This window comes from Manacus vitellinus, unplaced genomic scaffold (assembly GCF_001715985.3).
Source record: "Manacus vitellinus isolate BGI_N305 unplaced genomic scaffold, ASM171598v3 scaffold_16_pilon, whole genome shotgun sequence".
NCBI lineage: Eukaryota > Metazoa > Chordata > Aves > Passeriformes > Pipridae > Manacus > Manacus vitellinus.
This window is the reverse complement of record NW_021939189.1, coordinates 3584360-3608822: the sequence shown is the minus strand read 5'-3', so window position 1 is coordinate 3608822 and position 24463 is coordinate 3584360. Positions and strand designations below refer to the sequence as shown.

At 43.9% G+C, this 24463-nt stretch overlaps 1 protein-coding gene across 1 annotated transcript in view; it reads right to left on the bottom strand.

Moving 5' to 3' along the window:
- The window catches only part of ADAMTS17 (ADAM metallopeptidase with thrombospondin type 1 motif 17), a 151300-nt gene that overhangs the window by 47159 nt on the left and 79678 nt on the right, over positions 1-24463 (bottom strand). The window contains exons 9-14 of the mRNA XM_008934441.2: positions 22085-22186; positions 20669-20814; positions 16287-16453; positions 14467-14594; positions 4898-5018; positions 2671-2745 (exon numbers count right to left, since the gene is read on the bottom strand). Of these exons, the coding sequence (XP_008932689.2) occupies positions 2671-2745; positions 4898-5018; positions 14467-14594; positions 16287-16453; positions 20669-20814; positions 22085-22186 (739 nt within the window). The remainder of the gene's footprint in view (positions 1-2670; positions 2746-4897; positions 5019-14466; positions 14595-16286; positions 16454-20668; positions 20815-22084; positions 22187-24463) is intronic.

Here is a 24463-nt window from a genome sequence, read left to right as displayed (position 1 = left end):
ACCTTCCCTCTCCTCTTAGAGAACTGCAAACTGCTTTGGAGCTGTATGATCCAACCTGTCCTTTCAGAGGTGAAGCAGAACTCTTGGGCATGTCCCACTGGGAGCATCTTAACCCTCTCATTCATTGCCTCCAGCAATACTGTGTGAGTTAGTGGTCAAATCCTACTGCAAACAGACTAAATATCATCCATGCAAATCTGCCACAGGAACACACTCGGGTCACTACCACCCCTCCACTCTGGTCCTGGGAGCTGGTGTGAGGCTTCTGGTCACAGATTCCTGATCTTTGAGATAACTGCACCTGGAAAACACCTCCAGTGTTTTCCAGGCACATTTTATTAAGCAAACTGTAACTGCAGATTGCCAGAAAGATTATCAAGTGTCAGCTAGAAAGACCAAAAAAAGTCTCAGCGTTGGCCCCAAGCCAAGGACTCTCAAAGCTCTGTCAGGTCTGAGGATAACTGTCTGCAAGGCAGGGGTTTGCAAGGTTGGGCTTAAAGCTCTGCTTTAAATGAGGAACTGGTTAAAGACTGACGAGATTTGGCAACTATCAGGCAGTATTTTTAGTAATTTCACCCATAAATCAGCCTGTTAAGATGAAGCTTTGAAAATACAACAGGAGAACTTCATTATTTGATAATTTATAGTGCTGTATGCAGTATACTCCACCTTGGGAACAGTTACTTTGGCACACACCAATCTTTCTGGATAATCTGCATTACATCAGTGTCTCAGGAATGTAAGACTGTGATTGAAGCAAATCCTAGATACAAATTATATGGTGTAACTCATATTAGGAGAGACACCAGAACAAAGAGGTGGCTTTGTCATCAAGGAGATTAATATGTGAACAGTGGCTACTGTATCTTCATTTAAATGCTGGAGAGATTTGCGAGAGGAAAGCAGCCCACACAGAAAAATCCATTGTTAGCCATTGTTATTACTCCCAGAAAGAACAGAAATTTAGTGTGAACTTCAGAATGTCACTGATCTGCTACAAAACTGTTCTTCTGGTCCACACTGCAATGAAAGACGGATTCTGAGGTAAAGGAAAAAGTATCCCATGGCTGGAAGTCCCAATCTCTGACTACTGCACCTTCACATCCTATCCCTGTACACACCAAAATCAGGTGTGAGAAAGTCAACAGTGCTCACCCCAGCACTAAACTTCCCAGAAAAAGTGCTTTGAACAAAGATCTTGGGGCAGAAGCCAAGGAAATCAGGCTGCCCTGCCTCCCTTCCAGCCATGGCCAGCACAGCTTCGGGAATATTTTAGGGATAAGCATCAGCTGGGCATGTCAGTCTCCATGACTCTTCCCACCTTGCACCTTTTGCTCAGTGCTATTTGTTGCAATGGAGTGAGAATTAGGTCTCTGTTGTCTAAACAGTTGTGATGATTCTCACTTGCTGTCACCTTGAGAACAAATCCTCCCTCGGCACCTGAACACTTCCAGCCATGGGACAGCTCATTTGGAAGGAAACAATTTCACTGGAGAGCCATGGATAGATTTCAAAGCCTCCTACTATTGCTGTGAAGGTGGTTGCTGGGATTTCTAACTTGCATGTGCTGCTTAAACCCTTATAAGTTGATATATAAACTTATAACCCTCAGAGTTAGCCCTAGGGCTCTATTTTCTCATCATTTAGATGCAAATCCTATTGATAAAAAAAGACTTTTTTTGTGTGGGCTAAAGATGCTTGTAGCCAGCACTCCTATTCAAATTTCTTTCAAGTAAGTGCTGGACAAGCAGCATATACAATAAAAAGCCTGCTTTTCCACTATCTTAAAAAGAAAAATTGCCAGCAAAGATGTATTCCATCTTTCCCAAAATTACAACAACTGGCATATCTCACCTTACTAAGTTCTGCCATTAAAAAAAAATAAATCCAAATATCAGTGGTCCTTCTTTTGAATCATAAGCAAACAAAAATCTTGATGTGGCTGAGAAAAATCAAGAGAGAGATGCAGGTCTCTGAGCAGCCAAGGCAGAAGATGAATCAGCTCCTCAACAGACACAAGTCAAAGAGCTGTCCTTCATTTCTAGGTGCCCTGAACAGTGGCAGGGTGACAGAGATGGACTTTAGAACAACTCTGTGTTTGTTTTTGAAAAATTATGTCACAGAAATAGGTACAGGGCAAGCTGCCAGTCAAAAGGAAAGCTCAGTCTAAACAGTGCATTCAGCTGGGCTGCTGAGGACAGCCAGCTGCACACAAGTGTATGTGATGTTCAGCATCATAAATAAAGGCTTTTGACCTCCTCTCCAACAGAAAAAGGGAATCCATTTCCAGTTGGATCACCCTGGATCACAGGTGGTAAGATCTGAACTGTTGGACCTCCCATGAGGCACTTTGAACATTGCAATATCATCTCCCACCAGGGTGTCAGAACCTCTGGGACATTAAAGTCAGGAAAAAAAGAGAAATAGGCCTGGTTCTTTTTGCTGGGTTAATGAAAATTTGGCTTTCTTTCATGCAGGTTCTCTATCAGAAAAGGATCTGTACTTTGTATCTCTGACAAAGCAAGTGAAACAGTAAAAGGGCTTGAAGTTTATCCATGGCTTTTGACACCAAATTTCCCCAACTAATCCAACCAAAAGAAGACAAAGAACCAACACCAAAGGATGTCACCAACACCCACTGACACTGCAAACAGCATTCAAGTATCTTACACGAGAAACACTTGGGAACAGCCTTTGCCTTTGCCATCACACATGTGGAAACCTTCTTACAATGACTATTGGTTACTGAGAAACAGAAAGGGGTTGGCAGGGGTTATGTTCAGGTCACAGGGCTCCACAACATCATTTGCAACCCCAGGGCACAGAGGGACCAACCCTGCAGAGCTGCTGAGCATCTGGCCCAGGGGCTGCAGCTGCAATTCCCTGAACAGGTACCATCCAGAACAACCACTGTCCTGATGTTTGAGGTCTGTTCTCTTCTGAAATCATAAATTGGGGTGTTGGCCTTGACTTGGATTGCAGGAGGTTCGTGGGGATTTGCAATCATTTACACATCCAACCTTGGATCTGTTACCACAGAATACTGTGGGTTCTCCTTTGCCCCAGCTTCTGTCAAATGCTTGCATATATTTGTTACACTGTCAATTTAAAGAAAAAAGGCAATTTTTTCTTAAATAATCTCATGTTCACTTGTGATACCCCAGACCCAGCCCTGGAGCTCTGCCTACTGTATGAGATTCAGTGAGTTCACCTGAGGACCTGATTCTGCAAAACAGCAGTGTGTGAACAGAAACTGATGGGAGTAGATGCTAAATTTAATTACCTTTCAAATTAAACTAAAAAAAAATAATCAAAATATCTAATAAATGTTTATGAGATTATAATGGCAAGAAACCTAATTATCTTCTAGATAACGTGAGATGGGTAAAGGTGGAAACATTGCACTGACAAAGCAACATTTTGAAAGGTTTGTGATTCTGAGATGATCAGCAAAGAATCCAAATGCCTGAACACTATCCCTGAGCCAGTCAGGAATCCCTTCTGACTGGGCTCCAGGGCTCTGGGGGTGAAAGCTCCTGCAGTGTCCTGGCAGCCAGTTAAGGCTCAAACTGTTCTGTTCCAACAGCCTTGTAAAGTCACCACCCTGGAGCAGCCTGTCGAGCTGGAAACGGGAGCAACCTCCTGGCAGTGACCCAGAAATTTCTTAGTTATCTGCACAATATGTTTTGTGGACTCATTGGGAAAGATAAAAGATAGTTTCTCTTCAGGAGCATGTAAGAAGTTCATGAAAGCTCTACAGTCTGCTACAGAAATGGAGAATAGCTTTTTTTTTCAATAGAAACATGAAAATTTTCCCACCATTTGCATCAAATGTAAATGCCTTGACATAAGTAGGTGGAAAATAACTGGGACAAAAGAGTCAAAGGCACTAATGGCGGCCATTCAACAGATTGGCCAAGCAATACCACAGCACAAATATGCTCCAGAGAGATGTGGTGCAGGGGGAAATCCTACCTGCAGCTCAGAGGAGGAGCCAGATCCCAGCTGGCTCCAGAGGTAATGAGGAAGAGGAGGAGGATGCAGAGGAAGAGGTCAATAAACAAATCAGAGCCTCAGACATCAGTGCTGAAACCTCAATTAAAGGAAGCTGCTGAGCACTGGTCCTGCTTTGGTGACCAAACAGAATTGAGTGTGTGTTTAAAGAAGATCTTTATGTGCTTTGTGGAACTTAGTCCTTGAGTAGCACGTGTTGAATGTGGAAATTCTGTATCTACTGAATGTGAAATAATTTTTTTTCTGGAAAATTCCCTCCTCTTGGGGCAGCTTGCAAGTTCTGAAGGTGGCTTTCCCTGCCTTTGCCTGATTAGGATGAGTGATAACAGGTTTCTCAGAAGTGCAATAGAGAAACCCTGGAACAAAGACTAATTCAAACACCAAGCTGTACATACATTAATGTTTAACAAGAGAGGGAAATGTCTTAACTCCAAGTGGAAGCTCCTGTATCCTATACTGGATAGTACTGCTGGCAGGGAATCAGTAAAAACATTCAGAGGGGAGTGCTCCTTCCTTTAGCTGAGATATCCTGATTATAACATGAATCATGTACAACATGCAACATGCATCATTCTGAGCTCCCAAAGAGCTCCAAGACGGTGCTGAAATCCAACCTCCCTCCCACTGCAGAAGACACTGTGATTTTGTCTCTTACTTAAAATCATCAGCACCAGTAGCACTAAAAATGAGAAACACAGCTTCATCCTGAATTTCAGACAGAGGCAATGCCTGGTGTGTGAATAAGAAGCAGGCAGGACACCACATTTGAAGTGAGCTGGGTTTTGGGTTGTGTTCATTGTGTGTTCACCGGAGCAGACGAGTCCAATGTTATCCAAGAAGAGCTGTTACTACCACTCTAACTCCCCTCTGAGGGTTTACTCACCCATCCCCTTGGTGTGGTTGAAGTCTCCTTTCACCACCTTGCAGGTTTTCCCATCCCCACTGCAGATCCCACAGCGATCCTCCTTGGCAGCCGAGCCAATGATTCCATCGCAGCCGATTTTCTGGTGACAACAACCAGAGGGGCCCCGTTATTTTGTTTGCAAGGTTAGAGCAGATCTAAACACCGAGGTCAAGACTAAGATTGACATCTGACTGAAAGCCTGAATGGGAAGGAAACACTGTGAGTCAGGGGAGCACTCAGCTGGAACGGTGGTGAGTTGGTTATTCAGCAGCTCCCTCCTCTAACACTCAGAGCAGGAACTTTGATTCAGATTTAACTGGAGAGAGTCTCACAAACACTAGTTATTCCAGGTATCATCACAGATTTCACACTATCCCACTCTAACTTCCTTCAAACTCAACAGTTTCAAGTTTGTAAAGCAATTTCCATCTGAGGAGCTCAAAGACATCCCAGAGAAATGGACCATAGAGAGAACAGAAAAATGTGATTTCCTCAAATGAGAATAACCCAAGTAATAAAAATCCTGGTCATAGCCCTTCAATGCACAAAAATGCAGAGTAATTACAATTCCACTGAATGAGTTCTGTTTCGGATGGGGATCTTAACAGGAAAGGTAACATTCAGTTCTCTTTACACTTCTGCAATACCTGAAAAAAGAGCTCATTAATCAGATGGCTCAAAATACCTGCAATGCAAGAGCAGTTCAATGGAAGCAGGTCAGGTTCATATTTGGCCAATTCATACCATAAAATTGCTTACACAATAATGAAATTTTCCATGTGCTTGCACTGTATTAAGCATAGACATTTGATTGTAAAACAAATAATAAATTCTAACAATTTCACTTCATTTTAAATGGTATTTTTTCATCACTTTGTACACCTACCTAAACTTCTTCCAATAAAAACCTGAAGTTTTGCTTCCACAGATGAGAATTCCTAGAATAGTCACAGTATTCTCCCTGTTCCTATCGGGATTATCACCATAATATTCCTTATTCACAAAGCATTTGCAGGTTACGATGGTGAACATTCTACATCTGTAGATCTTGATGTTGACAAGACTTATTGCCATTAATCTACATGAATTGTATTCTGTCCATGTAAGACCCTCTAAAGAATCAGCAATTCCCTCTTTATTCATAAATTTCTCCTGAAATAAGAGTTGTCATTATGCAAATTATTAGCAGCAATTGCAGTATTAAAAATGAGTTAAAGTTTTATTCTGTGCAGATAAACAGTTTCTTGGCAAATGAATTAGCAGGACTGTCACTAATAAGACTTATTTGAATAAGGCTGTCGGGTCTCTCCCTTCTTTGCCTTGCTATAATGAAGCCAGGGGAAAGTTGGAGAGATATCTTAGGGAACGATCAAAACAACAAACATTTTGAAAAATAGGGTAAAGCAGGGAAATATTAAGAGGACTTGGGCTGTTTATCTGAGCCTGTCTGCGTGTAAGCAAAGTAATTTGGAGCTGAACTCCAACATTCCGCTTGTTTCAGGAGACACTGGCCACTGCCTGAGTCCAGATGTGCTCAGGGATCAAAGGCTGCCAGTGCTCAGACGTGTGCTGAGGCAGTTTGTCTGGGTAAATCATTAGAGGCAGACACATGCTGAGAAAGGCTGATCATCCCAAACACAGAGCAGGGAAATGCTGCTCATTAACCAGCACTGCACGTACGGGGGTGCAAAGAACTTCAGGGAAAAAAAACTCCATAAAGGGGAGTTGAAAAAGGTAAGAAGAAGAGTATGGAGTTCCTGGCAGTTGCAATTCTCAAGTCTTAACTTCACACCCTTGTCCAACAAATAATTTTGGGATATTGAATGTGATTCTGCCCCCAGAACAGAAGGATGTCCCAGCAGTTCTCCTTCCAGGAAAATTGGGATGATTTATTAACGGGGCTGCTGAAAGGCAGCTGGAAATAAATGCCTGCCTGCCACCCTGCTGGGATCCTGGAAAGGCTGTGCTTCATTTCAGGCTCTAGTGCTATCTTTTATTGTGCTGCATTGTTATTAGCACTATGTGAGCACACACATGAATAAAGGGAATATAATGAGTGTTGAACCGCACTTATTCCCAGTGCTCCAGGAGGAGTCTGCAGGGCTCTAACGGAGGCAGGGGAAGAATGGGGAGTTAGCAATCACATGCTTTGCATTTACACTGGAGTTTCCCAGATAATGGGAACCAGTGCAAGCCAGCAAAGCCTTGGGAAGAATGAATGCCCCTCCTCTGCCACTGGGGTACCAGATAAGCCTTCTCCTCCCACATCTACTTGGTCACTGACACTCTTGGACTTGAGAGACCCTCTCTGAGGGCATGGAAAGAGCATCCACTGAATTCACAGATATAACTCCCAAAACCTTTGCTGTTTTTTACCTTTCATCTTCACCCTAATTCCCTGTGAGTGAAGGAACTGGGAATGGTCCTTGCAGCCTTTCCTTCAACGGCACCATCTCTCCCATTCGCAGGGATTGATTTTCTTCAATCCAGGGCTTGAGGATTGAAGCCCCCAACAGATCTGGGCCAGGAAATGGCTTCTTACAAAGGAAAATCTTTCAGAGAACATAACACTTTTCTTTCTTGGCTTCAAGATGAAAATTGGTGCATTCTTGATACTTTATGGGGGAAAAATACCTTGGAAGCACTTTACTGTTGTCTACGTAAATATTAGAGCCCATTTCCCTCTCCCCAAGCCTTCCAACCATTTCCAAACTGAAAGTGCATTTAATAACAGTACATTTAATAACAGTACATTATGAAACAGCTTTGGTTAAGATTTGACAATGGATTCCAAAAGCTGTAAAGTCATTTAGAAACACATTACAGTGACCACCTCAGTCAATCAGATCCTTCGAGGACTTTCCACATGGAAAATAAAGTCACTCTTAAAACAAGGGAAAGAGACAGGGCTGGGAGAGCAAACCAATCTCTTCTGAGAGGAAAGCACCTGCCAGTCCTTGGGCTGTTAATTGAGAGATACTTCCAGGTTTCTCCAAGGTGTGAAAGCCTCTGAGATTCCAGCACTGGGTGGAAAAATTGGAGCCTCACCAAACCATCGAGTCTGTCCATCATCAGCTTCTCACCAACATGATGCTGTTTGTGTTTGACTGCCACTCATTAAACTACAGAGCTGTCCTCAACCTGCTGAAAGCCTTCCAAAAAGTGAGGTCTTAATTAACCACATGCAAGGGGAAAAATCCCAAGTTCCACTGCTCAAAAGTCAAGTTTTCATAGTGCAGAAAGAATTCCTTAAAACCCAAATGGTTCAAGGGAGTTGTTTGATCTTTACCATCTCTCACTTGCTCTGTGCTGCTCCCTGTACAGTCCAGTGCCAACCAAGGTAAGAGGATTTACCAAACTGAGAAGCAGAAAGGGGAAGCTTTACATCCTGAAGAAAGAAAGACCTTTTAAGTAACATCCTGTGTGTTTTCTGACCCAGGAGTTATCCATGAGTCCGTGGACCAGCCCATCCAACAAGAGCTGGATACTTTCAGTTCCATCAGCTTTGAATGGACTGGTGAGAAGGGAAGCAGTTTTAAAACATGGAAATGCTGGCAAGACACATAAAGATAAGTCTTTTGAGGGTTCAAGAACTCAGCATGGACAGTCAGAAATGTGTCCACAGGTTTCCAATCCATCCTCAACCCAGGCAGTCTCCTACTCTGACACCACATTTTGGAACTATTCATTGACCTATAAATTGGCAGGTAACTGCACATTTGCTGAGCCAAAGGCCTGAAATTAATTCTCTTTAAGCTGCTATCTCAGTCCACCCTTCCTTCTCTCCCTCCCCCTTCTTCTCATTTTTATAATTAAACATCTGAAAGTACTGCTTGTTGGGTGGTATTTCCAGCTTCAGTCATTGCTGGCTCCAGCATAGGAAAACTCCTCTTCTCTTCTGAATACAGATCATTTGGATTCTTCTGTGTGAACTACTTTCTGTATTGCTTGGCTATTTTTTAATGATATTTTTATTTGTATTTTCAATGGCTGTGCAAGAGCTCAATTGATACAGCCTGTGTGAGTATGTTTTGCTACATAAACACAATTATTTTTGTTATATACACCCACCCTGTGTAAGAAATGACATTGTAGGCTCACAAAACTGTAATGCTTCCCATATGCTGAACTAACTAGCTGTCTCAATGGATCAAATATAAATATTGATGCAATATGTGCCATTTTACAAATTAATCATGTACAGAGCACGCTGGTTATGACAGATTCACCCACACTGCCAATTCTTTTTGTCCATAATATCCAATGGCCATTGATACCTCCAGGGATGGACCACATGAAACAGGAATGTCCAAATGTGAGCAACTGAAATTCAGATCTGAGGGGAAGAGAATTCTTATTTTTCTGCTTTAAACACTTTTGCCCTTCTGGAGGGTTGTGAGTGTCTGTGAGGATTTGTACAAGATGTGAGTCCTGGTCCCTAATCAGGCAGTTACTTCTATTTCTGTTCCACAAGAAATTTTGGGTGATGGATTGGAGTCCATGTAGAATTTAGCTCAGGAAATTGTAATTGTAATTTAGCTCCTGTAACTTCCCAAGCCTTCAGATTTTACATGAGTCAGGGCAGCTGTGCTGGAACAGGAGCTGGACACTGCCTATTTTAAATTAGCATTATCTCATCTGCTTTGGATCTCCAGTGACACCTGACCATTGACTCTGTGCTTAGATCCCTCAGCAGTTCGTGGGGTTCTAGAAACAATAATTCTTGGTAACCCCTTATTCACAAAGAGAGACTGAAGGTTATGTGTCAAAACCCCTGTGTTCCTGAGAGAACATGCAAATAATACAAAGCCTTTTCCCATCCCAGGAACTCCTTTGCTTCTGTTCTATTTTATGCTTTTCATGGGATAACATGGAAGAAAAATAAGGGGAAGCAGCTTGTTTTACTTTTTTTCACACCCCACTGTAAAGTACACTTAAAAACTAGTAAGATATCAACAGTCTTGGTTTTGTCACTACACTTTACTCACCAAAAGCCCTGATACTCTTTTTAGCCCTCAGATTACAAGGCTACAGACCCAGAAATGGAAAAAAAAGGCAATTATACAACAGGTTTCTGTAGTTCAGAGAATCCTGGATTTTGTGCACATACACTAAATAATTTATCAAAGTACAATGCTAAGCCAAGTTGTTGTAGGGAGACAAGCTACCTAGTCTGGAACATCTTGTACCACAGTTTGTAGTGCAGGAATATGAATAATACACGGAAAATACTCAAGTGAGGAAACAAAGCCAGAACTGGATGTGTCAATCAAATGCAAAAAGTGGGTACTGAGTGTGTAGAAAACTGTTTGCCAGCAGCAGGTCCAGCAGACCACTCCAATTTCTCCTCTGCCACCTGTGGCCTTCTGCTGCCACTCTGCCTAACCAGTTTGCAGAAATTATTTTTGAAAATCTGTCCATTTTCCAGTTTATGCTCCCCTTTCACACTGTATGACAATCACTTTGGAAAGAAAGTAGTTCTATAACACTGTTGTTGTGCCAGGACAGTCCAGTATGTGGCTTATTATCATTGTGGATCCACCAGCAAGTTAAAGGAGGTGCGATATGACAAAATATCAATGAGAAAACCACAGACAGAGCCAAAACATCTTCACCTCTTCAACTGCTAAATCACAGCAAAGACTGCCCTTGATCTCCAGCCCAGTCCTGCTATAAAAGGAGGTCTCTCTTTTCAAAGAGACCTTAGATTACATCCTCAAGTAGACTCTGTAGCCCCCACTGGAAAGTTCTCATGCTATCATGAGTCTCAGACTAATCCTCCTTTGAGAAAAGCCAGCACAAAGCCCTGTGTGTCACCACCCTCAGCTGAGCAGCTGTTCTTCTCCTCACACTACTGCCCTGGCACATCTGACACTTTTTTTAGCTCTGCTGCTGCCTCAGTTTTGTGTCAACCTCAGCAGCACAGAGTGAAGGTCTGTAAGAGGTTAGAAAGGGCTCTGCTTCCACGAGTGTTGCCTCATGGAACGCACGCACAACAGTCTTGAAGAAGAACAAAACCCTCAGGGAATCCTCTCTCTGAAAGCCACTTGTCACTGGGAGAGAAATATGAGAAGATAAAGCCACTGTGAGCTGCAGGTTGCACTGCCCTGCCCTGTCTCACCAGGACTGAAATGACTGAGAAAGCAAACCTGCAAAGCCCAGAGGAGCCCTCACCCTCCTCTTGTTCTGCAGCCTGCTACAGATTTTCTGTGACTGAAAAATCCCTGGAGAAAGTAAATTTTCCTTGCTAGAGGACCATGTGCCCTTCAAGAAGGGAATGTCAAATCCCTATATCCACAGTGAACAGGGGTTCCAGTCTGCTCAGGAGGGGGTAAGGATAAGTGCATTTGAAATGTTCGACCTCAAAATCAACTCTAATAAATAAAGACATGACAAAATTGGAGGAAGAGCTTACGATTCATAGAAAAAACAAGGATTATAAAAAGTCTAGTTGATTTAGGAACTCCTATGCTAAATTTAGGGCTGACTTTGCTCTCTGGTGCTTCTAGGCTTGATCAAAGTAATAACCAAGTTTACTCACTCCAGCTGCCTTTAGGTGTAGGGGATAAATACAGGGATGATTTTGTTTCAGGGATAGAAAGGCTGACACCAAAAGGCTTCACTCATACTGTTTAAATCTGAGCTCAGCTCATGGCTTTAAAATGAAACTGTAATAACTTCCCGAAGTACAACTGAAGGAAAACTCTCTTCCCTTAGTGCCCAAATGCTTCAAAGAATCTGTTCCTGCTTTCCTTCTCAAAACCCTCCTCTCATTGCAGCAGTGTTTTCTCCGCCGTGTTCATCTACATCCATTTATCACCCAACAATGATGCATGAGTTCCATTTAGGAGCATCTAATGAAGGGAAAAGATCTATTACATTTCCTAGACTAAATGTTCACAGGCAATGGTTACTGCTAATTTGTCTGTTACACTGACAATGTGTCAATCCTGCCTTTAAGAGCCTTTAGCTGGAAGGATGACATAAGAAAATAAATAACAGTAATACCACCCTCTGATTTCAGCACTTATTCTCTTCTCCAGGCCCCCTGCAATGCTTGTTGCCAGGCTTTGTCTATGCTGGGTAAAGAAATAAGGAGAAGAGTAATTAAATGAATATGTCAATTCAATTGGTTTAACAGGCAGCTGGGGAGACAGGGATCTGTGGCAAATGGGGTGCACAGGCACATATGGCAAATCTCAGCACTGCACTGCATGGAAGGCAGAGGAGTGTTATAAATGAGTTCCCAAGGCTTTCAGATCTGCTCAGCTTCAGCTGATCATTCTGCATTCTTTCTCAGCCAGATGCAAATGGACTGACTGTTCTGAGCTGTCAGCACCTCCCTGCACAGTCCCAGGCAGTTGCCCCCGACTCAGGGTGCAATTTGCTTCTCGTGAGGTACCTCCAAGGCTCTGAGCTCACCAAGGAATTCATCTGGAGGGAGCTACTGCTCCTCCCTGCAAGAAGCAAACATACACTGCCATAATGTCTGATTTAGCACTTGTGGCTGCTCTGAACTGCTGGAGCAGTAAAGCTGGCCAGCCCAGAGGAATGGTCAGTGGCACACAGCTGGAGGTGCACAGCTGGCCCGACTATAAAAGGTTATTAATGGGTTTTTTCCAGTTTTTTTTTTTTTCAGATACAGCTAAAAACAGGGAAAAATTAAGTAATGTGGGATGCCCCATGAACCTGGCTCTATGCAAAGTACTTCGAATTATAAAGAATCAAACTTGTACTGGCTCCCAGACTCTTGCTGTTCAAATTAGAAAGACTGAATTAAAAATGTCTCTTCAGCAGCATTTGATAGGAAACAGTGGGAAGTGTCTCCTGCAGTAGTCCAGAATTCAATCCAAAGATTTTTCACTTCTCTACATTGCTATAAGTAAAGCTGCTTTGCTATAAGTAAAGCTGCTTTATGCCTCCAAAGCCTCTCTTACACCCAGGTGAATATTGTGCTTATCCATCTCCCTGCCTGGAAGGTTCGAAGCAATAAACTCAGTGGCTCTCAGTCCCTGTTCACAGAAATCAGAATAATGCCAGATTTGGTGTGCCCTGAACAAAGAGGAAGTCCTACCACAGGATACAAATCTAGATAAGGAGAAACTTAGAAGCAGAACTGCCAGGAATTATCCAGCACTGACAGGGTTGCAGTAGCCAAGTGAACTGTCTTTCACATCACTCTTGTGTGTGCAGCAAACTTTGAACACATGTTACATGATTAGGAGAGAGAAAACCCACGAAGTGTTTGCCCTGTCACAGTGTCTGTGACAAATGACTTGAACCCAACTGCAACACATCACTAGGAACACCCATGAATGACTTCCTGTCAATTATGATCTTTAAATAAACATTTTCCTCTCTCCCTTTCCTTGTCCAAACCTTAAATCTCCAGTTAGTATGGGTCTAACAACTCCATTAAATTTTCAAGGGACCTGTAACACCAGCTCTAAGAGATGCCCTCCCTAAGCATTCAGTGTGCTGTGTTACAGTCCCACTGCCCAGCAAAACAGGAGAGTTTTATTACAAAGATCTCCCACACCTAATTTTGGTTCTGTATGTAACTTAGAGAGAAATAATCATTGCAGTGGTTACAGGCCATCACACCTTCACTCTAAGGAAAAGAGAACCAAATCTGAAGACTCTGAAGAATCCTCTTCATTTCCATCCTTGACTTGTCTGACCAGAGGCAGAAGGAAAAAGCATGTTCAGGGTTTGGCCAGTCCATCCAAGGACAACCAAGGGGATACTGATTGTCCCATTTGCAGGACAGCAGAAGAAAACCTCCCCTAGATACTCTCTAGTTTGCTCTTTATGTGACCCAAGTGAGAGGCAAAAAACCCTGGCTTTGTCTGTGCTCAGAGCTGCAGGATCTGCTCTTCAAACCTGTATTCTCTAGGGGGGAGCTTTAAATCTAATTCTGTGGGAGAAAGGGACCCTTTTCATTACTGCAAGGGCAACAGGCCTTTTGAACAGCTTTGATGGGCCCCTACAGTAACTCACCTTGGCATCACAGAATAACAGTCAACAAAAATCACACAGGGGAAGCTACTGGCTCGAGCAGCTGCAGGAAACAAGGGGCAACTGGTATTGAAAAGCTTCCTCAGTGTTTCCAGGCAGGAACCAGGTGGACCTGAAAAGCATCACGATTCTGGCAACCTACCACATGTAACAGGGTAGTGACAATTTGTAATCCAGTTTGCAGCTCCAGTGTTTTTTTCAGTGATTCCTCTAATAGCCAAAAAGGAGCAGTTAAGCAGGCCAAGATTTCCACTCCCATCTGCTCCCCTCACAGAAGTCCCTTCCCACCCAAGCCATTTGATGACTACACGCAAGCAAATGTGATCACTGAACATTCCCAGCTGTTCAGCAATAATATCATAACTGGGGCATTTTAATTCTCAGCCCAAGACACAGGGTTGTGGAGCACTTGTAGTGGGTCTGATAAAACAGGGTTGTGCTTACCTCACAGACAGCCCCCCAGCCACCCCCAGAGAGGCTGCCCAGGCTGTACCTGACACTAGAAATAAAACAAGAGAAGGTTACTCCACCTGGCACTTGCCATGTACACAGAGGTCGGTCTCGTAGGGCCCACAGGGAGTCCCATCCAGGACTCTGTCTGTCACCAGCACGGGAGAATCCTTCCCCAGGGGAGAGCAGAACAGCTCACATGGCTTATCTGGGAAAAGAAACACAACATCTGCCTTTAGGAACAGCACAGACAAGTGTTGGAGGCAATGGGGATGCATTCTCTGCATGAATGGCTTTGGGTATCTCATCTTCGAAGGAACATCAGCCTGTCAATTCAGGCCTGGCATTTCCCCACTTCCAAATATCAATATTCAAAGGGTTACACTGATGAGATCGGGCTTTTAAGGTACAGAAAACCATTGAGTCAATACACTTTCAATGGTCTGAGAAGAATGATCAAGTGACTGTGTGTGTGTCTCAGGATACAGCCACTGATTTTAGAAGAACAAGCTCTCCAGTCCCTTTCTCCTCTTGATAGACCAACTTCTTGCATCAGTGTGCCAGTAAGAACACTTATATACCCACATGTAAAGCATTCTTGCATTCATATTACTTACTGTTTTCTTAAACTGGTATTTGTGGCCCATCAAACATTCCTGGCAGCAAACTATGCTGCTAGAACAGCTAGAGAAAGAACCCCCAAATAATTGCAAATACATCAGTAGAGAAAAGTTGTATCTTTCACCCATGCTAATGACAATCACTAGCTATTAAGACATCACTTTGGAAAAGCTATTATGTTTAGCTAGAGAAGGAGTTAAGTAAAAAGTCCTTTTCAAACATTTGTATTATTAACTGGCAGCATTCAGCAGTGTCAGGGTTTGCTGACTGCCTCTGCCATATGTTTAAGTAACAGATATTTAGGCAATATAATGTTTTTCCTCTGGAGCAGATTCTGCTACTCATGGACTTCATCCAAGGAAGAATCTACAGACCCTCAGCAGCCCATAGTTCCTGACTGAAAATGGAGAAAGGAATGAAACAACTCACCCCTGGAAAAAACTGGGAGAGTTTTCTGTGACTGAAATGAGTCCAGGAAGTAGCTCTGTATTGTGCATTCATCCAGCAAAACTATTTAGGAAGTGGGGTAGAGGGGAACAACAAGCAAAATCAGCCTGAAGGAATTGTGCTCTTGGAGGGTTTGCTGTGGGAACTGAAATGCTGCCTGTGCTCTTGTCCTGGCACCAGAGCTCATCTGTCAGTGCTGGCACAGGGAAGGGCTCATCCAGTGTCTGGTCTTCTGGTGTCAGTTCCAACACCACCCTCCCCTGTGCAAGGATGTCTTTGGGATGACCAAGTGAGACCAGCCTGGTGTGCTTTTCAGCAGAGTGCAGGGAAGGATGTTTACTCTTCCAGAAAGGACATTATTTCATATCCACCATAATCTGGTTGAATAGCAGATGAACAGCAAGATCCAGCACAGGAAGCATTAAAGGAATGTAGGTAGGACAGGCAATCATGCTGACAGGCCCAAAATTGACACATATCAAAAATGTCCCAGGGAACCCCTCTTTTTTTAGTTCCAAACCAACTTGAACTTTCTAATGTTTAAATGCCCAAATACCTGCCTGTTCAGACTGGGAATCAAGTTAAGGCACTTCTCTCCCAGCATTACAAAAAGAGGAGCAAAGGACTGACAGCTCTGTATGTTCTGTTAAGAAGACTCAAAGAACAGCAGGGCAGCACCAAGAACAACTCATTGTACTTAAGTCTTTCAGTTGCAGGTTAGGGGGACATTTTCTAACCTTCTTACCAACAAATGGGAGCCCTGCAGACGAAATCAAGATGCTGCAGTGAAAGAACAGCAAAAAATTCCAGAGGAAGATGAAAAAAACCTCACCATCAACGATGACAGCTGTCAGGAGGCTTTTCTTCTTGTTGGTGTACCTGTCATGGGCCTGGCACTGCTGGTCCCTGAAGCTTGGCACACCTTTGGGGCAGGGTAAGTTCTCACACACCGTGTGCTCCACGCTGGCTCCACGGCAGTTCTTCCCACCTGGCCCTGGGCTGTGGCAGGAAAGACAAACCAGGGTCAGCACCAAACACCCAAGGCAGAGGCAGCAACCCAGAACATTTCACCTTTCTCCTCCCACCATTTGCTTTGCCTCTGCCTCAGACACTCTTAATCAAGTCTGCTCAGCACGTGTCCTCTAAGGTTGTCTTCAGCAGTTTGAAATTAAGATAACACAGAAGCAGCTACAACCTGCACTGTAAACAGGGCACCCAGAAAAAAATCTGTGCAGCAGATAATCTCCACCCATGAAAACCATTCCATTTTACACATTTGTTTTCTAAACATGCAGGAAAGGCAACTACTCCAACATGGGGATTAAGCATCTGCAAAACCTATTTGTTCTTGTTTATGAATCCCCAGAGAAGAAGGAAAACTCAAACTCTCAACAATAGCCTGCATTTTCTTTGCAAAATAAAACAATACACAAAAAAACAAACAAACAAAAGAGACTGGGCCATCCTAACAGATAATTTCTTTAGCTACTTGCTGACACTCTCCTGAATTTGTCACATACCTATCTCTCCCCAGCTGTAATCAGTGAAGATGGATAAGGTCATGTTCTTACTCTTCTTTAACAGATGGCTATAAAAAGCAACTCCAGCCAAATTCCAGTTTTTAGCAGTAAGGCAGTTCATTCCAAAAGCTTCTCCCCCCTCCCTCCCTGAAGAGCAATGAACATCAGGTTATATCACTCAGCTAATTGGAAAGCAAGGCCCTCATTGTACATTATTTATTTGTGTCAGTGGTCATAGCAGGAGTTGCCCTGTTCATGTACCACTGGCCACAGGACTGGGCCTTTGATTTCCTACCTGTGCTGGCCTGGATGAATCCAGCATTTGGTGCAACAGAAATGTGTGAGTCTTCACAGAAAAGCTTAATGCCAAATCCCAGCCTAGATCAAATTTTTACAGTAGCTCCATTAATCCCAGAACGAGTGTTTGGGGTGTTTTTTAATGGAAATGCTGATCTCCAGTGACACTGGAACATCACAGAGTCACCAGCACAGCCTGGACATCGCCTGCATGCTCTGCTGACACCTCCCTCTGCCATGGACATGTGTGAGGCAGAAGCTGTGCTGGGAGTGCTGCAGAACCTTCTGGGAGGATTGTCTGTGCCTCAGACTGTGGGACAGACACTGTGTCCAGATGCCTGGGAGCACAACACAGGCTCCTTCCTACACAGACCCTGCACTCACATGAACACACCAGACACACAGACTTTGGTTTCAGCACCATCCCTCTGGCTACAGCAGAAGAGATGGAGCCACTGGATGTAGGTGACTGTGCATGTTTGTGGGTACAGGGAAAACACAACAACAAAAGGGAGCAGTCAGAACACCCAAAGAGTAACAGAGCACCCTCTCAAAAGCAGAGGATCAAGTGGATGGCCATGGAGCAGGAGACACAGCAGGACAACTATTTACATCAGCAGCTGCTTTGGTTTTTATCTTCAGATGTCAGTAATTCATGAGGGAATTCCCATGAGTTTGCCAGTGCAGACTGGAATCAAGCAGCTCTCACTGTTGGCAATATGGTCACTGGCAATACTAAAGTAGCAGCTAAATCCATCAGGAGAGGCACTTATGGAGCACCCACCATTCCCAGACAGTGGAAGCTGCAGGAACTCCAGGCCTTTTGTCCAGTGCTCCTCTGTTCTGCCCTTCAGAAGCCCGGCCTGTCTTCCCTTTCTAATTAAGGAGTAAAATGAGCTGCCTCCCCCAATGTAATTTCTCCCAAACTTCAAGACTTGCATGCACTCATCAGCCATAAAACAACAGGGCATCCTGCAGATCCAGGGCAAGTTTCTACTCCCAGTAACCCTACAAAGAAAACTGTATACCCAACTGGACCTTCTCATCTCAGCTCCCCTCTGTCCAACAGCATCATATATTTGGTAGCACACTGCTGCTTTCTACTACATTAACCCTTGCAAAACAGCAGAAGAATATCCAGGATTTATTCAAGGGGTTCATGACAAGCAGATAAACAGACATGGACAGGCTGTCAGAGAACTGGACAGCACACAGCTCTGCCATGCTCTGTCTGGGTTGGGAATATAGAATTTTTTATTTTTATGTAACTGACCTCTGGAATAGTATTTTGGTATCACAGGCCTTGAAAAAGGATCCTGAAGGTTTCATCATGCAAGAGGAACAGCAACAGACACTCTCTCTGGTCTCCCACAGACAATTACCAAGCACTTGTTCCTACACCTTTCTCTTCCTGCTTCACTTCATTTTTGTGTCCCTTCATCCTTGTGTCCCTTCCACCTTTCCAAATGCTGAGGCCACGAGTTTGGGCATTGGAAAAGAATCCAAAGGGAAGGATCTCTGTAATGCCAGGTCCCAAGCCCTGTGTACTGTGAGCTCAAGCACTGCCTGGGATTTCCAATAAACAGAGTAATTCCAGCCCACCTTGGCACACGCCTCAAACAGTGACTGTGTGAGATCTCCTGGTAGACAACTTCACAGCCACCTTCCACTGTATTTATGCCAAGAGAATCCACCCACTAATGGAACTGAAGAAATCAAAGCCCATTTATACTGCTGTGACCCTTTTACACGACAGGAGGGGACTGAAGAAGGTGTGGAGACCTCATTTAGATGTTCTCTTTAAGCCAGTGGTTTTCTCTTCAATCCCCCTGCACAGCAAGAGTCCAAAGCCCAGACAAGAGCAAGAGGCAGCACAGCTCCAAAGGCTGCACGTGCACACTGGCTCATGACACACTCCTTACAACCATGTGGAGGCAATGCATGTAAATGCTCAAAGAAATTACTGAGAGGAAAAACCAAATCAAACAGTGAAGCAACTGGTTGAAAAATACTGATAGTCCCACAGGCTCAAGAGTCAGCTGGCAGGAGTAAAGATTCCTGTTAAAAAAAAATATCCCAAGACCAAATATATATAAAATAAAAGATAAATCCCTTAGCCAATGTTTTTGGACAGTGAATAAACCAGCTGCAGGAGTGGGCTGATGCCAGGAATCTGAAGCAAAAGATCACGTGTGTATCCCCAGCCAAGAATGTATATGAGCAAGAGAATTTTAAAATCAGTGTGCAGTGCTGGAGGGAGCATTTCCTGTGATTGAAGGAACGATGATGAATGGATTAAGGTTTGGTCAGCACTGTAGCTGACAGCAAAGGAACCAGTTCAGATCCTTGTTCAGGAAAATCAGCTGGTAAAAATCAAACCTGGACATTACAGACATTCAACTGCAGCTCAGTGTTATATAAGGAGAGGAATAAACAAAAATATCCCTTTCACATGAATACAGGTCAACAGCAGCCAGTGTGAGCCTATCCATCATCCAGGCATGCCTTCAAAGGGACTGTGTTGTGAGCCAGAATTTCAGCCCCAATTTAAAAAGCAAAGCTTCCTGTGATTTTTCTGTGGAGAAAAACTTAAAATCTGAACAAAATTAGAGGTACAGTGCTTGGAGGGCTGCTCTCAAGACTGGGAGAAATTATAATGCACACAGACAGGGTGGGCAGTTAAATGGCACCATGGTAACCTGTTCAGGCCTCCCATATGAGAAAGAGACTTCCAGATGGGCCTCAGCTGACCTGAGGGATGAAGGACAACACATAGGAGATAACAACACTTCCATTTTCTCCTGAATTAGAAAAAAGCCAAGTAGAGAGCACAGGATTATTTGTAGTCACTGTTCAAGAGCTAAACAGCACCCATGGCACTCTGTGTGTATGAAAACTTCCCTTTTCTTATGCAGCACTTCCTGACATACAGAATAACTCAAGGTGCTTTACAAACACAGCTCTGGGACACTGAGATGACCAGTGTCAGCCACTCTTCTGCTTCCCAAGCCCAGAGCCAGCACTCCCTGCAAAGCTCATCTCTCAAGACATCGGCTCAGTTTGGTCTGCAGATCCAGATCAGCCTCCCCCCATTCACTGCAGTGCTGGAGAGCAAACACAGCACCACTTTTTCTGCCAAACTACATGTTTTCAATTCAATTTTATCTATGTTTGAAACGCTGCAATGGGGCCACTTCCAGCGGTGACCCTTCGAGCCGCCTCCACAAAACCCACTTCACTCCAGGCCGCTCCAGGACTCTGACCTGGGTTTTGCTGCTCGCGGAGGAGAAATCAGGGCCTTTGCACAGCTCTGCTGCCTGTTCCCTCCCTGCACTCCTGCAGCAAGGACTGTCCAAGTGCTACACGTGGAAAGAACCCTGAGGAAGCGGAGACTTACGGGGGGTTGTCGCATTTCCTCTGCCGGAAGCGCACTCCGGTGCCGCAGGTCCGGCTGCACATGCTCCACTGGCTCCACACGCTCCAGTCCCCATCCACGTGCTCAGGGATGGGGGTTTTACTGACACACTCCCCAGCTCGGCACCACTGCAATGGAACTGTGTTAGCACAGCCTGCAAAGGAGCCCCCATCCTGCAAACATTCCCGCTCAGGCGGACTTCAGAGGGCGTCTGAGGGGTTACGACAAGCCCGTGTTTAAGTTTCTAGAGGTTCAAGGTGAGAGGGAGGTGGGAGAAGGAGAAAGGGAGGAGGTGAAACACAGAAATTTTAAGTGTCACTCTCAACAAACCCCTGAAGGCAGTTCTGTCATTAAAAAAAATAATCACAGAATTGAGCCCCTTGCTTTATAAAGCAGATTATTATCTAAGTGTTAAGACTTAAAGCCCCACTATTCATAGAAACCCAGTCCAAGAAATCATCCCCCAAAGCAATGCCTTCATCAGCACTATTCCCAGGATGTACAAAATAATTGAAGTATTTTGGACCTAACTTGGCTAAAGCCCCAAACCTCTTTGATTCTAATAGGTGGCTGGCTCCTGACCAAGTAGCAAACTTGGCCTGTCCAGGATGTGATACTGCTAAGAGAGTCACCAGGACTTCTGTAGCTACAAAAACTCAGATCTAAAAACCTTTTGTCTCAGTTTCCTCGTCACGCTTTCCAGGGCCCAGCTTTTCTTTTCATTGTTTATTTGCAAGCAAAGTTCTTTAACCTTTGATTTCAGCAACAGCCTTTTTAATTTTACCCCTTCTTACCTCCCCAACCATACAATATACAAAAAATATTAGAGTCCAAAACCAGTTAAGTGGTGGGTGGCAGTTACCAAATCAGTCAAGTTCCAAAATATATACAGCAAATTATACCTCTGAAATAAGGGAACATCACTGAATTTGAGCTCAAACACTTTGAGCTACTATTAGAAACTATAAAGTTTTTAAGTAGCCTCTTTTTCTTTCCCCATCTTCCTCCACTCCCCAAATGCTCTGCACACTTTCTACCTCAAATACAGCCCAGAACACAACTAGCTCAGCTCACACTGAAAAACACCTCACTGAGGAAACCCCACCAGCAGCACTGAGCAGAGGTGACAGCAGGGAGTGCCCTCAGCAGCGAGCCCTGGGCTTCTCCTGCAGTCTGTGGAGTGCCCTGACCACAACAACTTCCCCACTGAAGCCTCCAGAAGCTACTGAAATACACTTAAATATAAAATCAGGAAGACTTAACCCAATCCAGCTGTTAATTGAGCAGTTTCTGTAACAGAATCAGTCAAAAATACAGGTTTATGGTAAATCCAGAACATCTTGGAAACATTATTCCCAATGCTGGAAAGCAAGAAGTGCTGCTGAGCAGTTTGATTACCTTGTCTGCGCCACACTCGGTGCCATCCAGAGGGGGGTCCAACTTGGTTTTACAGGAGGTATCTCCTTCCACCAGGCACCAGAGCCCAGCACACATCAAATGCTGCAATGACAAAGCAAGGGGGGGCAGTTATTCCTTCTGGAGATGTCAGCTATTGTTATGGGATACACTTCAAAGCTCAGGCAGACTTTCTCAAGTGAATCCAGAGGCATCCAGTTGGTTAGGGGGCAATTATTTTTTAAGGCTCAATTGGCATTAAGTGGTGGGGCTGGAAACATGAAAGAGTTTGATGGATGCCACTGACAGGAACCTACCCAAAACAAGGAGTGTGTTTTTCAAACAGATTTCTTTTCACAGGAATAAATCTGGTTCCTTAAAAGAGGCCAAAATGGGTGCCTTGGAACCACGCCACGTGCTTAGATGTCCAAGATGCTTAATTAGTCCTATTTTTTAAAGAAGATACTCAAGTAACACAGCCAGCCCTGCTGCACCTGGGTGGTGCTGCACCTTGGGGGAAGGGGCAATGAGAAAGAGGAAAGGATGTCATGGTGTGCTGTGCAGCAGAGGAGGAGCCAGAATGTGTGCAGGGATGTCAGTGCTGACCACAGCTCTGTGATCTGCCAGATCAACACGTTCTCAGAATTTGAGAAAAAGAACCAGCAAAAGGGGCCTTTGCATCGTTAACATTTTCCACAGCATCCACCGTGCTTTGCATTCCATGGAAGTGGATGATTTCAGTACAGTGCTACATAGCTGAGTATCAAAAAAAAATAAAGAAAAAAAATAAAAAGAAAAAGAAGAGTTACATTTCTTTCCACTATTGTTCACATTTCAACGTAATGGTAAAAAGATGAGAAGCCTGACTCCAGTGCCAGCTGGTCTTGTCAAGATTTATTGCACCTCATTAAATAGTTGAGTCAACACACTTCAACCTTATGGTTCTTTCCCAGTGTAATGTAAGAGACTGTGGGGGCATGTGTGTGTTTTGTGTACAGGCATGTTGGTATGTATATATAAAACTGATCATGTCTATATAAAATAGATCAGTACAAGAGAGGGTGCAGACGAGATAAATCCCAGTTCCAGTGATGATGTAGAACATACTGAAACAAAACAGTTATCCCAGCAGTATCTGCATCCTGATTTATTTCCACATTTCTTTCTGGAAAGAGGATTTTGCACTATTTAAACCCAAAATCTGGAAGCAGACGGCACAATTCAGTGACATCTGTATTAACCACAACACAGAAAGTCATCGTCACACAAACAAAAACCAGCAAATACACCAGGGAAGCCTAAACCAATGAATTTCCAAGACATTTTCCCTGAACTAATAGAGCATATGGGAAAATATCAGGCGTTAGTAATTTTGACTAAATGAGTGTGACTAATTAGTGGTTTACCCACAGCTCTGAAAGCACCACTTAAGCACCAATTAGCCATAAGGACATCACACAGTTTTATGGATAGGTACAGCCAGGCAGAAACATTGACAGGGCAGAGATTTCACAGCTTACTGAGAAATCCTTTGTTCCACACCAGAAATCTCAGATTCTGGAGAACCCTGCCTTCTGGAGAGGACTAAAATCCAAAAGTACATCAATTACTGCCCAAAAGTTCTACAGAAAGAACACTAATCTGGACAACAAACCACAGTGTGAAAGCACCACCAGCAAGGTCTCCTCCCAAATGGTGGCTGGGGAATATTGGTGTGTAAAATGATGGGAAGCTTTGGAGATCAAGGATGCAGGCAGCAAGTATTTCCACTTTTCCAAGCTTCAGTTCCTCTCTTTCATAAAATCACAAAGCATCAGAGCAGAATGTGAGGAGACACACTCCAGCCTGGTCTCTTGAATGATCCAGACAAAAATCCTGCCCCCAGAAGGAAACCCTCTGCTTCTGTTTTCTCTCAGAAAGACACCCTGGCTGAAGATGTAATGGAATTCCCTACATCCCTAAAGAAGTTGTCCTGGACACATATGAGCACCATTGCTAAAGAGCTGTGCATTAGGCAAGGCTAGTGTTTGTTAAGCTTCAGCTTCAAGCCCCTGGATCACAAACTGTGTGTAAATTAGGGTTAAATTCCCCTCTTTGATGTAGAAGGAGGTGGTGATGGAAACAAAAGTCATAAAAACAAAGCAGCTTTTTGTACAGTTTTAGTTAGCATGCAGAACTCCTCCAGAGCCCACGAGAACGTGGAAGGTGCTAAAGCCAGCTAACATTTCCCAGGTATGAGCCATGATGTGGGGATGCAATGGGCAGAGACTAACCCAAAAAGTGTGTCTGTACCCGCAGAACTCCAGGACTGGGCCCAGACTATGGATACAGAGGGTGCAAATATTCACACACATGTGTGTATTTGTGTATATACAAATATAT